Source organism: Setaria viridis, chromosome 9 (assembly GCF_005286985.2).
Source record: "Setaria viridis chromosome 9, Setaria_viridis_v4.0, whole genome shotgun sequence".
In the NCBI taxonomy this organism is placed as follows: domain Eukaryota; kingdom Viridiplantae; phylum Streptophyta; class Magnoliopsida; order Poales; family Poaceae; genus Setaria; species Setaria viridis.
The window spans coordinates 9,723,038-9,738,909 of NC_048271.2; the positions used below are offsets into that span (position 1 = coordinate 9,723,038).

At 42.6% G+C, this 15,872-nt stretch overlaps 3 protein-coding genes across 3 annotated transcripts; all 3 read left to right on the forward strand.

Annotated features, from left to right (window-relative positions):
* Window positions 1–422: 422 nt before the first annotated feature.
* On the forward strand, window positions 423–2,443 carry LOC117839501 (uncharacterized). Its single transcript, XM_072290403.1, has 9 exons — window positions 423–851; window positions 950–1,119; window positions 1,234–1,319; window positions 1,431–1,500; window positions 1,623–1,660; window positions 1,774–1,809; window positions 1,881–1,916; window positions 1,988–2,020; window positions 2,069–2,443. The coding sequence occupies exons 1-9, from the start codon at window positions 754–756 to the stop codon at window positions 2,153–2,155; spliced, it is 654 nt and encodes a 217-aa protein (XP_072146504.1). The 5' UTR covers window positions 423–753; the 3' UTR covers window positions 2,156–2,443.
* A 572-nt stretch (window positions 2,444–3,015) lies between these two features.
* LOC117838187 (uncharacterized) lies at window positions 3,016–8,528 on the forward strand. Its single transcript, XM_072290710.1, has 10 exons — window positions 3,016–3,282; window positions 3,865–4,057; window positions 4,135–4,292; window positions 4,401–4,546; window positions 5,308–5,374; window positions 5,485–5,573; window positions 7,028–7,189; window positions 7,328–7,425; window positions 7,494–7,657; window positions 7,885–8,528. Exons 1-10 carry the CDS (start codon window positions 3,087–3,089, stop codon window positions 8,211–8,213), a joined length of 1,602 nt encoding a protein of 533 aa, XP_072146811.1. The 5' UTR covers window positions 3,016–3,086; the 3' UTR covers window positions 8,214–8,528.
* A 202-nt stretch (window positions 8,529–8,730) lies between these two features.
* Window positions 8,731–12,023, forward strand: LOC117838184 (uncharacterized). Its single transcript, XM_034718110.2, has 4 exons — window positions 8,731–9,133; window positions 9,215–10,847; window positions 10,948–11,903; window positions 12,001–12,023. The coding sequence occupies exons 2-3, from the start codon at window positions 9,276–9,278 to the stop codon at window positions 11,875–11,877; spliced, it is 2,502 nt and encodes an 833-aa protein (XP_034574001.1). The 5' UTR covers window positions 8,731–9,133; window positions 9,215–9,275; the 3' UTR covers window positions 11,878–11,903; window positions 12,001–12,023.
* The last annotated feature ends 3,849 nt before the right edge of the window (window positions 12,024–15,872 follow it).

Sequence of the window (15,872 nt, forward strand, 5' to 3'; positions counted from 1 at the left end):
AATAAGCAAGGATGATTGGTTTCATAAGCAAATAAGTTGCTTATGCATAAGCAACTTAAACCAGGCTCATAATATTTCTTCGCTATCACATCCATTCATGATTTCAATAAATATGATGCACGTTCACTCATAAATGTGGTAAAGGCTGCATGTGCTATAGAAAGAGAACCTCATGACAGATCTGTTATTAACATTACATAACCAATCTTCTTATTTTCTTACCATTTTGAGAACTTGTACTTCCCTGCCTACCTTTCCTCCCATGGATACGCTGCGGATAAGAAACTATGAAATTGTAGGCGGTGAGTGTAGCGTGAGTACCTTCCCGCAGTACTCGATAGCATTTGTGCACCTAGCATTTGTGCTGAATTGTCTACCAGCTCCTGCCTTCTTGTCCTTTGCGCTCAAGTCTATGGCCAGTACTGCCCGGGGCAATATTAGAAGTTTTCTGAGGGCTCCATCGCCTCTTGGTTGGTTTTTCTCCGCAAGCAGAGCAAGCTAGTTCACATCCGATTATCCTTACCGCACTAACCACTGTCTCTCTAGAGTCTTACAGGAAGATCTATATACAGGGGCGATATGCTTTCTAGGTCAGGAGACCATTTCTCACTCCTCTTAAGTTCTCCCTGAAAGAAAGGATACACACTCAATTCCTTTTGTTTCTTGAGTTCTCCCTGAAGAACAGACACACAGGGTCTACTCTTTGTCTCTTTTGCTTCCTCACATAGTCACATATATAGGTACTGGTTACTAATGAGTTCTCTTTCACAGCAATCAGCTTCTGTTTCATCTCCTATTTTTCGTTTGGGAATTTTTCAGTGTCCATCTGGGCCGCAGCCCACACTTAAAAGGTAAACACAGATTGATGGGTTCTGTCTTTTCGAATTAGACAAGGCAAACTGTTTGGTTTCCTTGATCTTTACTGAAAGTCTGTGAGATTGATTTGCAGAATAATGTCCAAGAACAAACCAACACAGAAGAATGATGTTTCTGACATGTCAAGCATGTTGGCTTCTCACATTATCTGCGCAATGCTGCCGGCAAGGAGTTTCTTGCGGTGGTCTGATGATCTCCATATGATCTTTGTGAAAGCTGTGGCATATCAAGGAGGTCCCCATGGTTTGTCTTTGGAACCGTTGAACATAACTTGATGGGGAAAATATTTTTATTCTTTCAGTCTTTAATTGCTCCATGAATCTGATGATGTATCATATAAATTATTGAAACCTGTAGAAGCTAAATCAACTGCACTGAAGGAGACGATGGAAGCTATGGGAGTCGTGGGCCTTACAATCCAAAACATCAAGAGTCACCTCCAGGTACCTCTCCCTGTTTCAGAGCATTATTAGATTCCTCAATCATTTTCATTCCACCATGCACGATCCGAATACGTTTTCTTCTTTTTTATGTTATTTTTTCTTGTTTGCCAGAGGTACAGGGAGAAGTGTGAATTAAGTGCTGAAGCTCCTGTTGATGAAGTGCCAGGCACCACATCACTTAGCAAGGCAGCTCTTAATCAGAATGAATTTTTGATCTAGAAAGATTTCAGCATTTTCTTATGCTGTGTCAGGTTGTTTTTATTATGTGCTCTAAAACATGTTGTGATGTTCAGGGCCTCTAAGATCCTTTGGACAATGATGCAGTTATGTCGGAAATGGAGGTAAAACTTCTTGGTGCTCTAACTGAAATATTGATCGTCATTAGAATTCAGTTCCAAATCTGAAATATATTGTTAATCTGTCATATTAATTCAACATCTGATCTGTGGCGCAGATAGTGAACAATTTCCTTATGGATGACACGGGTATAGTTTCTTTGCATTCTTGTAAATACTCTTCATCTGTGCGGTCATGACTCATGGTGGGTGGTGAATCTTTCAGATCGTCGATAACAACTTTTCTGTGGACCAGGTGCAGGTACCTATATTATATGTATTCTTGCTAACAAACTTTTTACTCTGCTGTCTCAAAACATGTGTGTGATACAGGTGATGGAGAAGGAGCTGATGGATGAAATCCAGGTGGTCCACAGTTACGATGACAATGAAGCTAATTTTCCCTGCCCTCAGTTGATCGAACACAACTCGGAGTATCCGCAGGCTGTGATTGATGAGTGCATAGCTGACTTGGCCTATTATGCAGTTGGACATCTGTGATTCCACTCTCAAGGGTGTCCCACTTTTCTCATTTACCTGAGGCCTGAGCGAGACTGATGCCAAGACTGTTTCTGACAGAAAGCAAAATGACCATGACCATTACATAAAGTTACCCTATGTAAACTTGTGCCAATGCATATTTCTTATTGGTTTGAGCATGGTAGATTTTGTTTTGGACTTTGCAAAAATTCAAGATAATATGTTCTGGAAGTATGTCTGGAAGATTATATTCTTTCTATATGTAGTGCAGCCTGCAGGTGGCTGTTCACTTTGGATATGGTTTGTTAATGAATTGTTTCTCTGTGCGTTTTGTGATATCGAACTGTGGATTTTAAATTGTTTGGTTCGATATAGGAATACTGAAATTAGGACCGGCTAACAAAAAGCGGATTTGTGTCATGTACGGATGTGCCTCCACCCGCTTCGGCACAAGTGCTTCAGTGTTTGAAATTTGAAAACAAGCCGATGAGTAGACGCAGCACGCAGCCCAAGGGAGACTCGATGTTGTGAACGTTGGCTGCAAATTCCCAAAAAAAGAAATGGAGTAGTACCATATTCCATCTGAAATTTGAATTCAAACATGGCGTCATGCTTATTTTCTTTTTTTGTTAACGTGGTTGCTTGTTTTGCTCGAGTAGTTTTGAGTAGAAGATACTCCTAGCAAAACATCATTTGGGATTTTTCCTCGCAAAAGTCTCACGCTGTCAACAACTCCTGGACCCACTCGTCAGCCACCGTGATCAAGCTTACCCATTAAGACTTCCCCCGCACGTATTTGTAAAGTCCCTTTACATTACGCAGGTTTTTCCACGAATAAACAACAGAACATCCGCTTAAATCCCCGTGAATAAGGCCAGAAAAAAGAAAAAAAAACAGAGTTGAGCGCAACACCCGCGCGGGGCACACGCCAGGAGCGCCGCCGCGTCGCGAGATGGCCCCCTACGCGGAAGCGGCCTCGTCGTCGGCGACCAGCGCCGCCTCGTCCGCGGACACCGCGGGCGCGCCGGCCTCCCCCTCGCCGTCGTCGTCGTCCAGGCGCGCGGCTCCCACGCTGCTCCTCCTCGCCTCCCTAGCGGCGCTCATCATCCTCTCCTCCGGCGACGACGGCACGGCGCACCCGCTCAAAGGTATCGCTCCTTGCGGCTTGTCTTGTTCGAGCGGGTTGCTCTCTGGGGTCGGGATTTGGGCTCGCTTATGTGCGTCTAGGGTTTAGGGCTTTGCGCTGGCTCAGGATTTGGGTTGAGCGATTGTATCCCCTAGCTGGTTGGGGCTTTAGATTGTGCGGCTGGTTGGGTTTCCAATGATGGGAGTTGTATTTGTATCCCTTTTTTAAGGAAATATTCAGTAATATGCTGATGCACTTCTACGGTTATTGTTGGGGATTAAGTGCTGGGGGTGGTGAATGTTGCTGTTATTTTATAGCTTCAAGCTGCCCTTGGACTGGATAGTTCTCAAGCATGCATGCTCAAGTGTTCAGATTGTTTTCTTGTTATAATAGCATTTTTATTTTGATTTATTTCTTAGTGGAAGCACGTTGTGAGATTTCCTCTATGTAGCCCTTTTATATGCTTGTTGTAACTTAAACACGCAATTGTCTTGATGCCTGATGGTTTCATGATATCCATGAAGATAACTTCATATGTTTCTATTCTTGTGTTGTTTGGTAGTCTTCTGTGTGACGCTGTTTGACTAATTGGTTACTCCTACAGATGCTAGTCTGGAAAATCCAGAGGTTTCCTTTGTTCCCTCACCTGTTGGGGGACAATTTTGTGAGCGAGTGCGTCTATCTGGAGTGCCAAGGTTACATCTTGAAAGCTATGCAAGTCAAATACGTGTCAAAATGAATGTTTCTCAATCAATTCCTGAGAAGTTCCACTGGAAAATAGAGGTTTGCTTTCATCGGTAAGTCATGATTTGATTATGTAAGTGTAAGTGTAGGCAACCTTAGTGTTTGGAAAACTGAAGCAATTTGTTTGCAGGAACGCCTCTATGGGTTTATGCCAATGCGAGGCGGGTGAATGGCAAGGTTTTCAAGATGGCTTGTGGACAGCAGTATATTCTCCATATGGAAACAAATATGTTGATGTGAAATTGGCTGATAAGAAATCTGCTAGGTTCACTCTTTCCATTCAGGAAGGTCAGGATTGTTCATTAAATCAGTTCTTTTTCTTTCAATAATAAACTAAGGGCATCTATTCCTTTTCTTCCTCTAAATTATTTGGTCTTGTTCCATATATCTATGCAGAATTTCAGAAATGGCGCTTGGCTTGCCTTGGTATTGGATTTATATTGCTATTCCTGTCTCCTACTGTTAGCAAATGGGCACCATTTTACTATAGCAGCTCTATGGCTCTTGGCATCCTGCTTGTTGTTCTTATTGTTCTTTTTCAGGTATATATTCTAAACATTTTGTAGATATTTTTCCATTGATACTTGCAGGCATGAACACTTAGAAAAATTGGAATGTAGTGCTTTATAGTCTTAGACCTAATTGATAACACTTTGGCATAATAGTCCCTTGCCATACCTTACTCAAGAAGTATTTGAAGTTTCCACATGCGTTTTGATTCCTCTGGTATTTTTGCTTGAGTTTTTAGAGAAAACATGGTTAGTTTGAATGCACTGAGTACCTAACTGTGGCTAATTGTCGAGGAAAGGATAAAAACTTTGTGTTATGCTTTTATAATCCTGATATTGCCTTCATCCCTTGATGCTGTCCAATTTCCGCACTATTGGAGATCCACCTTGTGTCATTGCCTATAATCATAGGAATACATGTGAAATATATTCGTGCATTAGGATATCATTCTTTTGGAATCTCAATGGTGATCAGGCAATGTCCCTGATTCTTTGTTGTTTTTATGTTTAGTGCTGATCCTGCATGTGTGCACTTTTACACAAGAAATTAGCTGCATGCTTCTTTTATAGTGATTGACAATGTTTTGATACAATGTTCTTTTGATTGATTATAGATTTATAGTTCCCCCCTTTAGATTCAGAACATGTGCATGTGCTGATTAGATAACCCTATAGTGCCAATTCCGAAACTGCTATTGATGAACAGTGAACTTCAATGTATTGTTTGTTTAATTGTTGATGGTCCACTGTTTTCGACGATGCAATGTTGATGGCTGACCTTGCCCTTGTTATAGGGGATGAAATTGCTACCAATGGGGAAGAAAAGTTTATTTTACCTCACAATTTATGGATCTGTGGCAAGTACCTTATGCCTACACTATTTTTCTGTTATTTGAAACAATTGTTTAGGCAGTTCTAACCAATTATTTGTACTCATTCAATTTTTTATTTGTTTTCTGGCATTTAGATAGGTGTTGGTTCCTATGTTTTTCACTACTTCTCAACATTGGTCTCTTCTATTCTGGAAAACTTCGGCTTGGGTGAAGAGATGTACAACCCTGTAAGTAATTTCCTCTTGCATGTAGAATCATCTAATGGTGAATCTTGTGCTTTAGTTAATTTCGCTTCGCACTGTTGCAACTGTTTTTCTTTTATGCTGGATTTCAGTTTTATACTGTTTATTCCATCAGAAATGGAGCGCACCTCTATTTATCAGTTGTGCTACTATAGTATTATGGGAATTTAGAAAGAAATGTGGAAAATAGCGCATGCATTTCCAATCTAAGGTGATTTTAGTTCTTGATTTGATCTTTGGAACTGATCTTGGTAATTCACCTGAATCCTTAGGGCCTGTTTAGCAGAGCTCGTAGAGCAACCAAGGTGATTCTATGAGGATTCAAATCACGATACTCATGTCAGATATCTGTTATGCGAATAGGATGAATATCAATATTCGACACGTTTGACGCTATTCGTATCCGAATTCGAATCCGTGAAAAAATAATTATCTGTATTTGTATCCGTAGATATCCATTCGTATCCGATCCGTTTTCATCCCTACTCCACACCCAGTGCTGGGAGCTGAAAAAACTAGCTTCTCCTGTTTCACTTCCCACCCTTCACTTCTTCCATATTGAGAATCACTTTCAGCCACATAATTAGTTCTTCTCGGAGAATTACTTCCAGAGCAGCTCTACCAGACATGCCCCTAAGTTTTTATTTTGATATAGATCTGTCTTTTTAACCTTTGGAAACAAAAACAGGTTTCTTAGTTTTTTCCCAGATGCACATTAGACCAGCCTCCATTTGGGTTGTTATGATTGGCCTTCTACCTGCAAAGATCACTTTTTTTCAAACAGTTATTCTCTGTTGTGCCTGAAATTATTTCTGACACCATCACCAAAATGTCCAGTATTTCTGACCGACTTTAACCAGTTGATCCCTGGACATTTTGGTGATGGTGTCAGAAATAATATCTGGCAATGGTAAACTATGCAGAAGAATGTTTTGCATGTAGATATTACATGTTAGCGTGGTTACTAAATAAATTCAAATGCAGAAGTATGATTTTTTTTAGTGGAGAGAAGTTTGAACATATGACTTACAGAGCATATGAAAGACATATTCTAAGGTTCCTATTTATCTATTCAGTGCCCTTGTGGATAAAATTATGATTATATTGGAGGTTATTTCTGTTCTTTTTCCCTAAAATATAAAACGTAACTTCTGTCAAAAGCGTGATGCACGTAAATATAGAGTTTCATACCTCTGTATGGACCATGCATCATGTATCATGTATGTGACACCATTAGACAAAAAGATAAGTGTATCTTCAATAGAAGATTGCATACTATGATAAAAAACCAGTTTGTTACTCTTGTTGACCACTTGACCTGTATGGTATAACAACTATTCTATACCTTTTGAAGTACATCAGTCTGTTACCGAGTTCTACTGCATCCTATACCCATTATATTATGTCTTCAAATAACAGAAGTTAATGTTGAATTACAGGTTTCACTCTTCCTGGTGGTAGCAATTATCTTGACTGGAGCTGGTTTTGGCTATTGGATGGTCAGGAAATTTATCCTTTCAAAAGATGGAAGTGTGGATGCTGGGATAGCACAATTTGTGAAGTGGGCCATGCGTGTTGTTGCTACATTCTTTGTTATGCAGGTGTGGTTTTATCTTATTTTCACATAACATGCTAATGCTAAGTATACTTCTCAATCGCCTGAATCTCTTCACTGCTTTGAATGAGATAAGCTGTGCTGTTCACTGATTTCGTATCTGACGTGATGTGCATCTTTCCAGAGCACACTTGATCCTCGTCTAGCAATGGTTGCTCTTGCTTCTTGCTGGTCGGTTTGCGCTTTGTTGACGGGAAAGAAAGTTCAGAAGAAAACGACACAGTAAGTCCGTTCATTTAGTTGATGTTGCGCATGTAATTGAAGTACTGAGTATTATGGTACTTCTGCAGGAAGCAAAAGCAATCAAAGGTTTCTTCTCAGCTAATGCTTACCCAAGGATCACCCAGCAGTCCTCAGGTCCAGTTCTTAAGTCCATCATCTAAGGCAGGCTTTGGAAGAACTGCATCTAGAAGTTCAGCCACACAGTATGGTTGGAGCAATTTGGCCAATGGAGGTAACATAACCGATGTTGTTTATAATCTGAAGGTTTTTTTCTTTCTTTATTGGACTGTAGTCACTGCATTCCTTGTAGGATACTGTTGTGAAAACCTTGCATGTTTGGAATGTCATTTTCATTTGTCTGAGAATGAATGACGACACCTCTTTGTGATTTCTTCACTTAAAAATTTGAATAGTTCAGCAAATTCAGCTTCTGCCATGACAACGTACTGGGTTTTGCAGGCCGGGTCTCCTCCGCACTTACAAATCAGGTAGTACCCAAGCAAGACAAAGACGAAGACTACTACTCCACCTTCCACAACATGGAACCACGGAAATATTCAAAGCAAGAATGGGAGGAGTTCACCCAGGAATCCACGAGGAAGGCACTGGCGGAATGCACCGCAACCCCCGAGTTTGCCCAGTGGGTTGCGGACAACGCCAGCCGGCTGCGAGTAGAGAAAGATGATGACCTCTCTGAGGAGGAGACTATTGAGAGCTCCTCAAGCTCGGAGGAAACCGGGGAGGAACCCGATGCAGCAGATCCTGGTCTGTGGAGATTGTGGGGGTAGCATGCTGGTTCAACTTGCAAGGGTTCCAAGCATATGCTGCTGCCGTGCACGTGTGAAGAGTAGGAAGAGTAGTTTAGCAGTAGGGTAGGGTGGTAGCATTCGATTGTTTCCGCTGTTGTTGGCATGGTTGGTTTAGTTCTGCCCGGTGACAGTAGTTGGTTAACCATCTCAGGTCAAATTTGGTACTAGGTTAGCTGTGGCTGTGGGTTATTTGTGGATTGGCACTTCTCCAGAAGTGATGTATCGAAGGGCTTAACCAATGTAATTACCGGCAGCATTGAGATAACCCTATTGAAAATTGGGCCATTGGGCATATCTCTTTCCTCTCGTACCGATGGTTGTTAGCATCATGCCATCTCTCAAGGATGATGGCACGGCATGCGTGGAGTTAGTAGAAGCGGGACCGTTGTGTGTTTGCGTCTTGATCTCGGTGTCCAGACGAGATAAGGTCGGCAAGAAGCTGCCATGCAAATGCCATCCAAGCAGCTTCAAGCAGGTCAAAAGTGTGATGTGGTGCGAGGATCAAGCAGGCCCGAGCGCATGGGCGTGCAGCCGGTACGCCGGTACAGGGCCCCCAATTTCCAGGGGCCCAAAATATTTTCTACGCAGACACGCAGGCCTGCAGCCCATCAGGCACCCGGAAGCAAAACAGGTTAATTTAGCTTGCCTGCAGCCCATCAGGCACCCGGAAGCAAAACAAGTCAATTTAGCTCGGTCAGTCTCCGCAAGGCCCTAACTCCGCCGTCTCGCATGCCTCCGCGTCTTGTCTCCCATCCACGCGATCGCTTTTTGGTTTTCTCATCCGTCCGCCGACCAGCGCAGGCAGCAACCAGTAGACGTCACCGCGTGATTAATTTGCCGTTGCTGCCGGCCGATTAATTTGTGAATTGGGATCGATCGTCGAGTCTCCACGAGTCCAGGTACCTAATCTGGTTCAGTTAATTTTTAATATGTTAATAAATGTTAATTAGTGATGATTAATATTATATTGATCCATCTAGGTGTTCGGTTATCTTTGTTCCGGTTCTGAATTATCTAGTGTTTCAATTTGAGGTTGTAGTCATGTCTTCTGCAAATCGGTCTAGAAAGTATGAATCTGGTTACCAAAAGCGTAAGAAAAAACAAAGAATAGAGGATTTAACTCAATCTCAAAAGGGTGCTATGGATAAATTTGTTAGAAAAGAGTCCACCGATAATCAATCACTTGGTCAAGGACAGGGAGCTGCACTTGATAATAATGATGACAATGATCCTACAGATGGTCAGATAGAGACAGAAAATATTGTTGGGGTTGAGGAAGTTAATGATGACAATATTGTTGCAGATGTTAATGATTCCTTTCAGCCTGATATATTTGATCCTAGATATTGGGATTCCCTTGATCATAAACAAATTGATATTTTAGCAGAAAAGGGCCCTACAAGAGATTTATCAATTACAAAAGGTCCTAAGGATAGATATTCCAGAAGGTTTTCTGCACTATTCTATACAAGAATTTTATCAAATGGGGAGCATTGTGATAGAGATTGGCTTGTCTATTCTAAGGAACTCGACAAGGTCTTTTGCTTTGGTTGTAAATTATTTACAAAAGGCCATCGAAAAGGTCAGTTGGCAAATGAGGGGTTTAATGACTGGATACATCTTGGTATTAGACTTAAAGAGCATGAGACAAGTCCAAATCATGTTTTGAGTATGACAACTTGGTATGAGTTGCGTAGTAGATTGCAAAAGGATCAAACTATTGATAAAGATGCTCAACGACAACTCGAGAAAGAAAAGGACCATTGGAGAAAAGTTTTGTTCAGAATTGTTTGCATTGTTAAATTTCTTGCCAAGCATAATCTAGCTTTTCGTGGGACTAATAGCAAAATGTATGAAGATAGCAATGGGAATTTCTTGGGATTGGTAGAGATGTTGGCTGAATTTGACCCAATTATTCAAGAACATGTTCGTCGTATTACAAGTGAGGAAACTCAAGCTCATTATCTTGATTTTAAGATTCAGAATGAGTTGATACATTTGCTTGCTTCTGCTATTAAGTCTGAAATTATTAAGAAAATAAAGAGTGCAAAGTACTTCTCTGTCATACTTGATTGTACTCCTGATGCAAGCCACCAAGAACAAATGTCTTTAATTATAAGATATGTTGACTCATCTTCAAGTGATGTTCGCGTAGAAGAATCCTTTATAGGATTTTTGGATGTCAATGATACAACTGGGCAAGGAATTTTTGACGTGCTAGAGAATGAACTAAAGCTCCTTGGTCTTGATATAGATGATGTGAGAGGACAAGGTTATGATAATGGGTCAAATATGAAAGGGAAACATAAAGGGGTAAAAAAGAAACTTTTGGATGTAAATCCTCGTGCTTTCTATTCTGCTTGTGGTTGCCATAGCCTTAATTTAACACTTTGTGATATGGCTAAGACTTGTGGTAAAGCTAAGGATTTCTTTGGAATCATCCAGCGCATCTATACAACTTTTGCTAATTCTACCAAGAAATGGCAGATTCTGAAAGATAACATATCAGGATTGACTCTTAAGTCAGTATCAGCTACACGTTGGGAGAGTCGTGTTGAAAGTGTTAAAGCTATAAGATTTCAGTGCACAGACATTCGAGAGGCTCTACTTCAGGTACCCAATATTATTGTACACTTGTACTGATATTTGATAATGATGTACTTATTTTGGCAATCTCCAACTATAACACATATTTTCTTCCTTTCAATTTCAGGTATCTGATGTTGATAATGATCCAAAAACAAGCAGTGAGGCTAAGGGCTTGGCAAACAATGAACTTGGAGAATATGAATTTATATTGTCAATCGTCATTTGGTATGAGGTATTATATGCCGTTAATTTAGTAAGCAAACACTTGCAAGCAAAAGATATGCTTATTGATGTTGCCATTGAGAAAGTGGAAGGGTTGATTTCTTTCTTCAAGGGTTATAGGGAAACTGGTTTCTCAGAAGCATTAGAGATTGCCAAAGGGATTGCACTTGAGATGGATATTGGTACAACGTTTCGTAAAAGAAGAGAAATTAAAAGAAAGAAACAATTTGATGAGAACCTAGATGACACAAATGCTACTACACAATCTGCCGAGGAGCTATTTAGAATAAGCTATTTTTTACCTATTGTTGATCAAGCAATTTCCTCACTCACAACAAGATTTGAACAGTACCAGAGTTACCAACAAAATTTTGGTTTCCTATTTACCTCTGAAACATTACAATCATTGGATGACACGAGTTTGAAATCTTCTTGTGATAATCTTGGGGCTGTCCTTACAAAAGACGGAAAATCTGATGTTGATGCCAATGATTTGTATGTGGAGTTAAAGTTTCTTCAACATTTCATTCCTAAAGAAAATATGGGTCCTATTGAAATTCTAAAGTTCCTAAAGCGGCATGACTGTTTTCCCAATGCAAGTATTGCATATAGAATTCTGTTGACCATTCCTGTGACCGTTGCATCAGCAGAGCGAAGCTTTTCAAAATTGAAACTATTGAAGTCATATTTACGTTCGACAATGACACAACAAAGACTTAATGATTTGGCTACAATAGCACTTGAAAGTGGATTACTGGAGAAGATTGATTATGAGCATATTATTGAAGATTTCATTTCAAGGAATACTAAAAGAATGAAGTACTTCAATTAAAGATTATGAAAGCAAAAGTTGAATAGGTACGATTTTTGATATATCTTATTGTGATATATATCATATATCTTATTTAAAGTTCTATTTTTTTTAAGGTAGATCTCATTTTAAAGTTTGGTACAGGGCCTCGATTTTTGCCGGCTCGGCCCTGGGATCAAGCATGGCAAGGAATTGTGCTTGGAGGAACTTGCAGCTCTCTTTCCGTTGGGTGGGTGCCTTTTGACTGGGAAGATCATCGCCATATTCTTTGGGTCTGCACACGTCCATCTAAGTATTTGTCTTTTTAATTCTTGCCTTTTTAGATAGGCTGAGAGTTGAACAAGGCTCTTGTGACCCGATGATGATAATCATGAAGCTCACAAGATCAGGTCAGGGTATCCATCTCGCGGGAAACGTGAAGAAACAAACGTGTTCCTATTGGGACCAAGCTGCGTTTGCCTTTCTGCATTGTTTTTCTATGACGTTTGCATTGTTTACAACGGAACGGATTAAAATAAGTTTAGGATCCGATATGCATGCATATACGAAAACCGCGAAATTGGGGTGGGGAAGTGCAGAGAAACACGGGCTCTCGGACGTACGCGGGTACCTCGTGGAGGAATTAAAAATGATGATGGAAACGGAAATGCCGGTGCAAAATGCTCATATAAAAATTGATGAGCCTCTGGATGCCAGTTGCTGCTACGCTGATGTAATGTTTAGGCAGCGAGGTGTCCGGTTTGCAGCCGCACAGATATAGGGTTCATTATTCTCACGTAGAGACATGCCTACTAGGCTATGTACTTGTCCATAACGGAATATCGTGTGTTGCACGCAGGCGCAACGATTTTTGGTCTCTGGAAGTGCAAGCTGATACAAAATAAAACTAGCATTTCCGACACTACTCGCTGGTCATGTCCCAGAAGATTTCATGGCAGAGTTTTTCGTTTTTTGGTAGCGTGACGTCACCACTTCGGTAGGAAACATAAGAGGGAAATGATGGCAGCCTCTTGAATTACATGCACGGGTATGACCTCATAACAATTCATACGAGAATAGGGTACGAGAGTAAATTTTATGCAGTATCTTAGGGCGTGTTTGGTTTGGGGTCGATGTTCCGTTTGGTTGGAAATTGAGTGGGTTAGGTTCGTCCTCGATAGAGAATATTTCCCGTAAATACGGGTCGAATGCATCCGCCCAAAACGAGCGGACGCACTCGACCCACACGGACTCCGTCCGCTACGTTCGAGCGATCGGGGGCGCCCGCGCGCCGCTGGGCCGACGCCACCGACGCCCGCTGGCCCCGCCACCCTCCGCGCGCAGGGACAGGGAGAGGGAGGGAGGGCTGGCGGGTGGTGCAAGAGCAGGGCGGCGTAGGAGAGAGGGAGGGAGGGGTGGCGGGCAGTGCAGGAGAGAGGGAAAGAGGGGTGGCGGCACAGGAGAGAGGGAGGGAGGGGCGGCGGGCGGCGCAGGACAGAGGGAAGGAGGGGCGGCGACGGAAGCCAGTGCTTGGGAGAGGGGGGTGGTGACAGAAGCCGGCGCTGGGATGGAGGGGTGGCGCTCGGGAGGAAGGAGACAGGGGGCACGGGAAAACATATAAAAGAATAGGAGGATGACAGGTGGGTCCCACGATGACATACGGGGTTCACGTACAACTGTTCCTAACGGTGTTAAGATGGCATCCATCCCAACCTTCTCAACTCCTCCAATCAAGATTCAAACACGAGATGGGACGAACCCGACCTAAAAAAACGTGTGGGTTGGTTCCGATCCAATTCACATCCTTCCAAAACTAAACATATGCTTACTTTCAGAGCATGTGTGGCGTGGGCAACTAGGCATGGATGCGAATGCATCCGGGCCAAAGGATGAGAGGAGATCAGGCAATAATTGAAGACTTGGAGACGCAAGGCTAGGCATCTCCTTTGTTTGCACACACGCACAAATGACAGTGGGAGGCAGTGGCGTGGCGTCCGGCGTCCCCACGACACATGCGGGAAAAGGGCAGGAATCACCGAATCAGGATCCTATCCCTTGGCTTTGGCATGGCGTGTTCTTCTCTACTGGTTGTCATTTGTTATAGAAAAAAAAATCACTGGATGCAAAGTCTTTGGATCGTCTGTTCCATTGGCCTCGCAGAGTTGCATCTGTTTGGGAGACCGGATTCTCATAGAATCCAAAGTCTAGGCCCTGCTTGACACAGCTTTTGTGATTGTGGCTACTAAAAACGAAAATAAAACGAATTTTCTCCGTCCAAAAATGAAACACGAATGAGAGACGGGCAAGAAGACGTCAAGTATTACCAAAGACGTAGGGGACTACTGCCAATAATACCAGTAGGTGAACTGTTTATATATTAATATTTGCGGATTACGATCTTGTACAGGCCGTACGCGTGGAGCACGTGAACAAGATCCACTGATCATCGCTGATTCATTGGCCCCTATCATTCTGGATTTTTTTTTCAATTTTACTAGAAAAGGAGTGGCTATTTTAGGCTATCAGATTAAGTTTTATTTGTATACCACATTGGATATTTTTCGATACTTTATCAAACGCGCTGGAGGAAAATATAATGTTACTATATTCACGCAATTAAGTTATGTTGATATAGATTAAAAGACTTTTTGATGGGAAAACATTTCTACCTCCTGTTTTTTTCTTGAAAAGAAACTAGCACTTACCCAAGTTAAAAATGAAATGATTAGCTTGCACTGGACATTATTATATTTAAAAATGACTTGAACATGACTAACTAGCACTTGTATCCGAATTTAACTTGGAAGAGGAGTTCCTCTTGAAATGCAGAACTCAACTCGTAAACAAAATAGCGAATTGTAAACAATGTCGACATCCAATTTTTGGTGGGTTGTAGCACGAATTTGACATTATACATTATTATACAAATTTCAGCAAAGCTTAGAAAGACGATTTTTTCGTGAGCAAAAAACTCTATTAGAGCAACTCCAAGAGTCAAAAAAAATCTCCTCCAAGATTATCTATTGGGGGCTCTACTAAAATTTTTTTCTCCCAAAATCATGTCATCCCACATCAGATCCCCAATAATAAACTCCCCAGTACTTCAAAATGGATCACGTCAGCACGTGGATTCTCTGTTGGGCTCCAGCAGCTTCCTCCCTCTGCACCGACACAACCAGGTAGCGCGCCACCTCACCTCCTCCTCTCCCATCCCACCACACTCTACCCACCGCCCCTTCCCAAATCTCTCCGCCGCTCCCAGATCCAGGATGTCCTCCTCCGACCAGGACAACGCCCCCAACGGCGGCGAGGATTCGCCCCTCTTCCACCATCGGGGGTCCCCATCCTTTGACGTTGGCGGCGTCGCCGATGTCCCTGTCGCGCAGTCGCTCATCAAGGTGGCAGGCAACATCTGCTTCTCCCTCTTCGTGCTCACTATCCACGTCGTCACCGTCGTCGCCGTCACCTACAAGCCGCCGGACCCCTGGCTCTAGTCCTCTGCCACCATCACCACCTCGCTCTCCCACGTCCTCCTCAACTCCACCTTCCTCGTCCCCGACGACTTGCTCCTCCCCACCGGCGAGGACTTCAACTCCTCCTCGGTCATCCCGGCCTCGGCGCACACCGACACCAACCAGGCGTAGCAGCCACTGCCGTCTCTGCTAGCGGGACCTGCAACTACGATTGCGGAGAGGGCCGCCTCGATTGCGGGGTTCTTGCAGCTACGCGCCGGCAACCCTTGACCCAGCGCGCACGGGAAAAATAGAGCGCGGGAACGGATCAGCACGTGGGAAGGAGCAGTTCAGGGGGATTAAGGACCAGACTCGCGGATATATACGGGGCGACGAGGTGTTTTTCGCGTCCGCGCATTTTTACGGGAAGGATGGGGGAGTTGTTGGAGGTAAGTTTTTTTGTTTTCCCCCTATGTAAGGTTTTAGGGTAATTTCAAGGAGCTTTTTGAGTTGCTCCCCTAATTTCCCAGGTAAAAAAATGCACCCAAAAAAACAAGAATCTCGGCGTTCAGTTAAATACGGCAA

Excerpts from the sequence above, each read along its gene's own strand:
- LOC117839501 (XM_072290403.1), top strand. The coding sequence starts at position 754 with ATGAGTTCTCTTTCACAGCAATCAGCTTCTGTTTCATCTCCTATTTTT. Across the intron at positions 1,320-1,430 it reads ACATCAAGAGTCACCTCCAG|AGGTACAGGGAGAAGTGTGA; the intron begins GTACCTCTCCCT and ends CTTGTTTGCCAG. Across the intron at positions 2,021-2,068 it reads AGCTGATGGATGAAATCCAG|TTGATCGAACACAACTCGGA; the intron begins GTGGTCCACAGT and ends CCCTGCCCTCAG.
- LOC117838187 (XM_072290710.1), top strand. The coding sequence starts at position 3,087 with ATGGCCCCCTACGCGGAAGCGGCCTCGTCGTCGGCGACCAGCGCCGCC. Across the intron at positions 3,283-3,864 it reads CACGGCGCACCCGCTCAAAG|ATGCTAGTCTGGAAAATCCA; the intron begins GTATCGCTCCTT and ends TTACTCCTACAG. Across the intron at positions 4,547-5,307 it reads TTCTTATTGTTCTTTTTCAG|GGGATGAAATTGCTACCAAT; the intron begins GTATATATTCTA and ends CCCTTGTTATAG.
- LOC117838184 (XM_034718110.2), top strand. The coding sequence starts at position 9,276 with ATGTCTTCTGCAAATCGGTCTAGAAAGTATGAATCTGGTTACCAAAAG. Across the intron at positions 10,848-10,947 it reads TTCGAGAGGCTCTACTTCAG|GTATCTGATGTTGATAATGA; the intron begins GTACCCAATATT and ends TTTCAATTTCAG.